Source organism: Bison bison, unplaced genomic scaffold (assembly GCF_000754665.1).
Source record: "Bison bison bison isolate TAMUID 2011002044 unplaced genomic scaffold, Bison_UMD1.0 scf7180017861046, whole genome shotgun sequence".
Lineage (NCBI taxonomy): Eukaryota > Metazoa > Chordata > Mammalia > Artiodactyla > Bovidae > Bison > Bison bison.
The window spans coordinates 1583078-1592240 of NW_011491618.1; the positions used below are offsets into that span (position 1 = coordinate 1583078).

The 9163-nt window shown below is 43.9% G+C and overlaps 1 protein-coding gene and 1 long non-coding RNA gene across 2 annotated transcripts in view; one reads left to right on the forward strand and one right to left on the reverse strand.

Moving 5' to 3' along the window:
- NMT1 (N-myristoyltransferase 1) overlaps nt 1-5865 on the reverse strand; it is a 33968-nt gene extending 28103 nt beyond the window's left edge. The window contains exon 1 of the mRNA XM_010832418.1: nt 5509-5865. Coding sequence (XP_010830720.1) covers nt 5509-5639 — 131 coding nt within the window. The 5' untranslated portion in view covers nt 5640-5865. The remainder of the gene's footprint in view (nt 1-5508) is intronic.
- Nucleotides 5856-7739, forward strand: LOC104982968. Its single transcript, XR_824579.1, has 2 exons — nt 5856-6061; nt 7375-7739. It is a non-coding gene; the product is annotated as an uncharacterized LOC104982968 (long non-coding RNA).
- Nucleotides 7740-9163: the final 1424 nt, after the last annotated feature.

The window sequence follows — 9163 nt, forward strand, 5'->3', positions numbered from 1 at the left end:
CCTGAGGTGTGATTCACCAGAGAGCCTATTGGTCGCATATCCAGAAGACCCAAACCCAGGTGAGCGCGGTGGTGTTCACAAGGGGCACAGGTGAGACCACGTGGTGCGGCTCAGCACAGCTGCCGATCCCTGAACTACTGAGGCTGCAGAATCACTTAATGCCATCCCCCGAACTTTGCAAGCTCCCACCGTCAGTCACTCACAAAAAACTGCCTTTGAGTCCTAAGAGATCGTAAAAATAAAAACTTTTTACTACTGCCATCAAGATGCCCAGGAGGCCTGTGAAAAGATCAGCAGGATGGGAAAGGATTACCAAAGATTGTTTTTACTGCCACTCTCTGCCCTCCCTGGGTTAGCCAGAGTTTTGGGGGTGAACCAGCCAATCCTGCCATGAAGGAAAGCTGCTTTTTTCAGGGGTCACAAGAGCCCTGATACATTAAGTAGTTCGAAATGGGAATGAGATGGAAATGTAAATTCTATATACTCTGGGTTGGTTTGGTGAGCTAGACTGTAACCTGGCAACTCCAAGGTCAAATCAGATGCAGTTCAGAGACCATTTTCAGTAATTTTCTGAGTAGGGACTCAATGCTGGCAGCAATTTCACACATTGGAATGAACTCTGAAAAAGATACCAGTCTATCAAGGACAATTTAAAGGAGCCAGCCACCTCCATCACCCACTGGTTCCCTAGTTTGGGAAAGTCCATGGGTTACTGAACACATTCAAAGACAGAAAGCACACTGCTGCAGAGTCGGAGGAAGGAGTCAATGCAAGTAAGGAAAAGAAATCCAGCAAGTTCAGAATGGATCCTCCTGGGTGTCATAGGGAGAGGTGGATTGGCAAATCCCAAGCCTCATTACAAAAGCTAAATCAGTCTTTATTAGTTAAGTCTACACGAGATAATCCACGTAAAGGGCTTTAGCACAGGGTTCCGCACACAGTCACATTAGCAATAGACAACATTTATTGACCACTTAACAATAGTGAAGCCTCCTTAGCTATCTCTCTCAGATAGCAGCAGAGGAAAAAAAATCTGCAGCAAGTACTGACCCTGTTAAAGAATATTAGTTTTGTTTTTGCTTTGGTGCTTTTAACAGAAAACACCATACTTTATGGGCCTTACATGCAACTGTCACAAGAGTGCCTTGTCCTTGGGGAGCTGGAAGAGAGGCTTGTAGGGCAGAGATTTCAGACAAAAGGTTAGAGAGGAAGAGCTGAAGCAGCACCCTCCTAAAGTTACTGAAACTGTGGTCCCCAAATTTATGGACTCTGCAGGGAAAGGGTTAAGGGCAGACTTAGTAAAGCTGGGACATTTTAGAGTGAGCACATTAGTTAAACAATGTGAAAAATCAGCAAAACTGCTTTGCCAGGAGCAGCAGCCTCCCAGAAATAGGCTCTCATTTACTTTTCATTTCTTCTGCTTTCCAGTCTTTTCTCTTTGAAGCAGCTCTTGATTAGTTTCTTTTTAATTGCCACTTAATTGGGAAATAAAATTAGAACACTTATTTGATATCAGTGATGAGGCTTCTCTTTTCATTTCTGCTTTGATCTAGTTTTGAAGAACCAAAAGCTGAAGGGAGAAATTAAGAAAAAGGAACTAAAAAGATTTCTTTCTTCTAAGGACCAGATACAGCTATAAGCCATCAAATAAATGTGGAAAGAGCCACTATTGGAAAAGCTGAAGAATAAAACAGAAGCAAGTAAGGATAGCTTTATGGAATTCCATTCAAAAAGACCTTTCTTCTCTCTTAAGTTTCTTCATAAGGAATAATATCGCATCATCAGGAAGAAAAACTTTTAAGAACCTATTTTAACCTGTCCCCATGGAGTAAGAGAACAGAATGGGAAACAGACATCCCTGATCAAAGTCTTGACCAATGACTTCTCAGCATCTCAGTGGTATTAACAACATTGCAAAATAAATTCCAACAGAATGTTAACAGCAAAACAGTGTAAAAATTCTCTCCCATTCCAAAGCATCCAAAAAACGTTATCTCACTATGAACATCTACTGCCAGCTGATAAGGTTTATTCTTCAGCGATAAATCTCTCACTAAAAACAAGCAAGCAAATTAAATCCTATAGATGAATCATGACCCGCAGAGGGATGTAGTATAAAGATTATTTTAGCCTGACTCTCCACTCAATTAACTGCTCAAGGTAACTTATGCCAGGTAACTGGGGAGGCTGGGCTGGGGGGAATGCTACCCTCCTTTCTTTCCTCAGTTGAGTGGATTTTTTAAAAAACAGAAAAACTGTAGAGATACACACACACTCACATGCACACATCTATACTATAGATGTATGCTTGTGAACATGTGTGTGCTTTTATGTATACATGAAACTTATACCCACCAAATGTTTAATTCTGGAAGAAAAAAGCTCAGGACTAGAAAAATCAAGAACTAAAATACATAAAGGGACGTAAGAACCAGCACCAATGCACTTCCTATTGTTCCAGTGCATGAACGCAGCTCATTTCATCAGTGTAAAGCACTGAGCCCATCTTGAGCCCATCCTGAAAGAAAGGCCCAAGGAACAAGGGTTTGTTTTGAACTATCATTAACTTTTATTGCAGTGGAGCAGGCGATGGCACCCCACTCCAGTACTCTTGCCTGGAAAATCCCATGGACTGAGGAGCCTGGTAAGCTGCAGTCCATGGGGTCTCGAAGAGTCGGACACGACTGAGCAACTTCACTTTCACTTTAACTTTTATTGCATATTGTCTGTTAGAACTGTTAGCATCAAAAGGAGATATTTTGATTCTTCGACCACTTTGAACACATTTAAAATAATATTAAGTAAAGACAAGCAACATTTCAAGAAGCCAAAAAACCGTGGAAAACTTCCCTGACAAAACTGTTGGATCCTTGATTTCTGTGGGTATTCCACAGTAACTATAGGAGAAGGCAATGGCACCCCACTGCAGTACTCTTGCCTGGAAAATCCCATGGGCAGAGGAGCCTGGTGGGCTGCAGTCCATGGGGTCCCTAAGAGTCGGACACGACTGAGCGACTTCACTTTCACTTTTCGCTTTCATGCATTGGAGAAGGAAATGGCAACCCACTCCAGTGTTCTTGCCTGGAGAATCCCAGGGACGGGGGAGCCTGGTGGGCTGCCGTCTATGGGGTCGCCCAGAGTCGGACATGACTGAAGTGACTTAGCAGCAGCAGCATAGTAAGGCTTATGAGACTTACTTGGGGAAAATTAAGTGTACATGTGAGAAAAATCTGATATCTTTCTCCTCAGTGAGGAGAAAGGAAGCTGCACTAACACTAGGCTACAAATTTTTAACATGTCATTCATTCATCCAGCAAATACTCATGAATACACACTGCTGCTGCTGCTAAGTCGCTTCAGTCGTGTCCGACTCTGTGCGACCCCATAGACGGCAGCACTAACTGCCAGCTATCTCAGACAGGATTCCTGTTCTGAAACTCTTCATGGTCAGGTAAGACAAGGACTGGATACAAATGTTACTTAACTACTGTCATGATAAAAGCTACAAAAAATACAGTGTGATGGGGTAAGGGGGAGGGGGTTGGGGGGAAGACAGGGCAGATCTGAAGAAATAGAAGGGGGAAGGCTGCTTCAGATGTTACCTCATGTAGTCTCAACAACTGGAGGTTAAGTAACTTTCCCAAGGACACAGGACTATTAAGTGTCAAAACCAGGCTTTGAACACAGGTTTGAATGCTTCCAAAGTCTATGCTTTTCCCATTGTACTACATAGCTTCTCCCCAAAATCATTTCCTCTGACAATTAATGGAGAAAATGTCAAGTCTATTCAGATTCCAAGTGCCAGAACTAGACTCTGCCCTTCAGGCTGGGTCCTCTGTTTCTCACCTGGACCTCCAAGCTCACTCACACAGATCTCTAGATTTGGGATACTAATCAACTTAATTTGTTCACCTAGCCCATAACCATGCACTTCCAAAGAGTTTTTTAAGGTTACTACTTTGTTGTACTCTAAATAAAACACAGAACTTTTTGCCAAACAGTCCTGCAAAGTGATTCATAGATTATAGGCAACAAAACCAACTAACAAGCTACAGACACTGGTCAGGGCAACAGTTTAGCATTGAAAACTAAAAGCAACTACACACACAGCAAAGATGAAGTGGTACTTTCACTTCTGAAACGAATCTCGAATTTAACAATGCTCACATGTGGTTGGGGTCTCTATTCAGAAGGGCCACTTTCCCTCCTTCCTGTTCCTAGTTCCTCTTTTTCAGTTCTTCCTTTTTCAGGAATCTAGAGGTTTTTATTACATTAGATCTGTGTGCAAAAGAACACAGTCCTATAAAAACCAAATCTGACAAGCTTCCTTTTCCCCTACATCTTCTTGTGGTTTTAAAGCTATCTGAAGAACATAAAGCTAGATCTTTTAACCTAAGCATTCATCACAAGCCACTTATAAGCCATTTAAATAATCCTTTGTTCTCCTATCACCTCAAGGTAACAGAATCTCTCTTTAAAGTTTATCCAAAGACCTCAACCTTCCACTTTTACCTCCAGGGCTACCACCAACCGATTGATTCAGAAAAGGACAAGATGGCTACGAAAATCAGACCATCAAAGGCTCAGCCAAAGTTTTACATCCAAGAGTCTCTCATGACTTTCCGTTAGGAAACATACATATAGATAAGGAGAGTGAGCCTCTGCGCCAGCCACTGTAACAATGTGAGGAAAAAGAAATGATCGGGTGTGGCTTAAATTTGGAAGCTCAACACTCAAAACGTTTGACGCGCTCCTTCTACCCGAGGAATAGTTAATCGGAAGCAAGACCCTAAAGTACAGGAGACGAAGTATTAAACCACTTCCCAACTGTCCAAGGAAGCACCATCACTCAATTTCTTGAAGTTCGAAGCTACTTCGCAAAGTTAATAGAGCAAAGATACTGAAAGACCTAATTGTATATTGCTCGGGAAACTTATGGATCATTTGGAGCAGCGGACACCATATACATCAAAATATTATCATACAGTAATTACATAGGGTTTATAAGGTGAGTTTATATCTTGGGATTCTCTAGTAGTGATATTTTTACAACATAATTATGGTTGGTATAGCCTGATGAATTTCCTCCTTGAAGGTGAACTGCAGTGAAACGTTTTATTATTCGTTTACTGCTAATCACGTTGTTCACACACCACCACTGTAAGTAACATTCCTTTTGAACTGTACTGTTAGGTTGACCTGTGTTGTGCCATCGAAGGCCATCGTCCAACATGTTCTTTTCCCCGGAAGCGCATGAGCCACAAGACGGGAACATTACACAGAACTTTTATATAATAAAAGTATTGAATGTCTCTGGGCCTTAACAAACTGAGCACCCACCCCCGATAAATGACAAAGACAGCAACCAATCGCCAGACAGGATACCAATATCTCAGCCAATAGGAATGTGGGGGTAGGGCTACACTAAGCTCCCGGTGACTTCCCCGCACCCCAGAGACCCAGGTTGTGGCGGACTGGATGGGAATTGGACTCCGAGGATCTCATTACCCCCGGTTGTAGCTGTTGTCCTCCTCGTTCTCGCAATCGCTGCAGTGCTCATGGCCGTTTCCATTCCCTTCCATCATCTGGGGCAGCGGAGGTGCCGGCGGCTTCACTGCTGTATCACTCTCGTCCGCCATCTTGAGTTGCGAGAGCCGGCCTCCGCGCCTCGCTACATGGGGGGCTCCTATTGGACAAGGGGAACTTGCGCGATATTCTGGGTTTTGTAGTTTTTGTGGCGAAAGTAGCCGTAGCTAGGAGCAGGTTATTCCCGGGAAACCGGAACAAGATGGACTACAATACCCAGAAATCTAGAGAGGAGGCAGTCGTGGGTGGGGAGCCAGCACTATCCGGAAGTTCTGGGAGCTCGGCCGCGCGGGAGGAAAGAAGGGCCCGGGGTTGTCGAGGCCCACGCTCCGCCACCCGGGCGGTCGCTTCGCATGCTGGGAGTTGTAGTTCGATGCAGTTTAGGGTTTTGGGCGTGGGCTCCAAAATCCTAGATTTGACCTCTGCCGGCTCTGAGCCGTTATTGGCTGCCGTTAAGGACCGTTACCATTCTCAGGTAAGTAAGAGGCCTTGAGGCCTGCGGCTGCGACCCACTGGAAGCCCAAATGCATAGGATTTTCTTGGAGTGCCCTTCTGCAAGAAGCCAAGTTGGCTGGCTCCTGGCCGCCTTTACTCGCTCAGGATTCTGGGTGGCCCGTGGTCGTTGGTAGATCGAGGCCTCATGAAAGGCGGTGGATTGTGATGTGCGGAGCATTGGTCCTGACCAATGACATCTGACTGCTCTGTCAGGCCTTAGCCCTTCTTGGCCTGAAGCTCTTCCCCACACAGAGTCCCTTTCATTCTCCGCAGCAGCCCTCCACAATTACTCAATTACTTACTGCCATCTTCTCAACAAGTCTAGAAGGTGGGCACTACTCACGTTTTTCACAGACAAGAAACTTGGACCCAAAACTGGTGGGTAAATTGGACAATCTAATAGCTAAGTGGCGGGGGTGGAGTGGGGGGGAGGCGAGAAGTATACGCATATGGATATGACTTAAACTCTTCCAAATTCTTTACCACTAAAGTCCCAATACCTCATACATCTACCCAAGTAAATCAGTTATTAGAAGGTAATTTTGACATCTTAAGCTATTTTTAGCCTTGACTGAATGCTCCAGTCCTTTGGGTCTAACCCCTGTGGTTGAGTAATCACACCGGAGTGTTGAGGCAGAGCCCAAAGACATGCTTACCATTCCTAGAGATTTTCCATTCAGCTTGGGTTATGTGGGTGTTGAGGGAAGGACAAGTTCTTATCAGAGAGCTGCATGAAATGATCCAGCCAAAAAGGGAAATGATCTTGCCTTTGGGATACTCTCAGAGTGGGAAGAGGAATAGAGTGAGAAGAAGTATTTCCCTTCTGACTCAGGGAAGCAAAACAAAAGAGAGCTAAATATAGTCAATGCTTGATCTTATACCAGTGGCAAGAGCAGAAGTGTTAATAATATTATCCGAAGTAGCAGGTAACCCACAATCATTTATATTTGACTTTGGAAGGCAAAGACTCCTGCTCAGCCTGAAAACTGTTACCCTTTCTTGTCTCTCTGGGGCCAAGACTGTGGTCAGCAGGATGCTTTATATGCAATGCAGGCAAAAGGAGGCGGTCAGAGAAGATAATAAAGCCTTACATGTGTTAGATGGATTTAACTTTTCTAAGTATTTCAGTTATAATAGCTCATGTGACTTTGTGAAGGAGGCTTGAAGAAAACTGTGCTTGGAAAAATTAAAAAAAAAAAAAAAAAAAAAAACAGCGATACCTAGTTGCAGACCTCGGACCAGAACTCATTTCTGGTATTCTAATTCCCAGCCCTGTATTTTCTTTTCCTACAGATTTGCGGAGGCTGAATGAAGGCTAATGAAATGGAGCTCATGAAGAGTGATTATGGAGGATGATGGTGCTGGTGTCTGGCCCCTTGCCATTCTTGCAATCTAAAGCTTAAGTAAGACACCCTGCATGGTATTTTACTGCAAACCAAGCAGTTTTGGCTCAGTGGAGAGCTTTTCTGGTAGATAGGCAAGCAATGTGACTAAGGTGACCAAGCTCAGAATGCAAGTATGAGTCCAAGGTTCTGGAATCCAAGTTAGAATCTTCTAAAATCTTAGATTTCGTAGGATTCCTGATTTCTCTATAGTAAAAATTTAAATTTTTACGTTTTTTAAAAAAAATTAAAAAAAAAAAAAAGAAATTGAGTATATGTGACACTTCGTTTGTTTTTTTCTTTTTTTCGGCCATGCCACGTGGTGGCTTATAGACTCCTAGTTCCCCAGCCAGGGACTGAACCTAACCCTGGCAGTGAAAGCACCAAGTCCTAACCTCTGGACCACCAGGGAATTCTCAACACCTTTTTAAAAACTTTATGTTTATTATTTTATTTAAGAAATATCTTTTTTTTTTTTTTTTGGTTGTACTGGCTCTTAGTTGCAGCATGTGGGATCTAGTTCCCTGACCAGGGATCAAACCCAGTCCCCCTGCATTGGGAGTGCTGAGTCTTAGCCACTGGAGCACCAGAGAAGTCCCCAACACCTTTTTTTTTTTAATGTCCATTTAATGACTGAATTTTGCCACATGTGACTTCAATGCCTGAGCTTACTTGAATGTCTAAGTAACTAAGCCTGTGTGCCACAACTACTGAAGCCTGAGCGGTCTAGAACCTGTGCTCTGCAACAAGAGAAGCCACTGCAGTGAGACGCCTGAGCTCTGCAACAAAGACCTAGCACAGCCAAAAATAAATAATTTTAAAAATGAAAAAAAAAAGCATATAATCCTGTGTAATTCTAGATAGTTTTTACATATTTTTCAATTAAGTCTTGTTCCTTTTTTTCTTTGGTCCCAGCTTTCTGAGCTCCTCAACACACTTCAGTGGCACAGTTTTCCCATCTAGCTCGGCTGGCTCTTCCTACCCACCCATTCTGGCAAGAGCCTCATACAAGTGAGCAAGGTACAGCAGGCCCCAAAGGATAGCCGAAGGATGTGCCTGTAAACCTCCGCAGATTCTGGAATTTACTCCTAGTGTTCATACCTCCATTATTCCTTCTCGATTATTACTGGAGACAAGAGAATATAGTCATTAAGAGTAGGTTCCAGATTCTAACTCCCTGGCTTCTAAGTCCTAGCTCTGCCTGTGACCCACCAAGTCACTTAGGCAACTCACTTATCCTTTCTGAGCCTCAGTGTCCTCATCTGAGACAGTGCACACAGAGCAGTAAAGTGTTTTCCCCTCCCAGAAAGTCAGCATCACTCCTGGTGATCAAAAAACAACCTTTCTCATGATGTCCATCACAGATCAAGGTCATTGCTGTGCTCCCAGCAGATCAGAGATCCCTTTCTTCAGATGGGCCTAGGAAGGCATAAGCCAGGTCACCTTTATGATTCATTTAGCCAGTGGCTTGGAACACTCATGTCCTGATGTGTTGGGCTCTGGGGCAGAAGGTAGACAATTAGGGATGGACCAACACAGTCCCCTCCCTCGGTCCCTCCATCAGTTGGAAGGTGTCTGGTCTGACAGAACACAGTGCAGAAAAGAGTTGAGGGGTGGCCACAGGATGTAGCAGGAGCCTAGAGGTGGAATCCTTAACCTGGGGAATGGGGTTCTGGAGAAGACGGCTGAGCTGAGTTTTG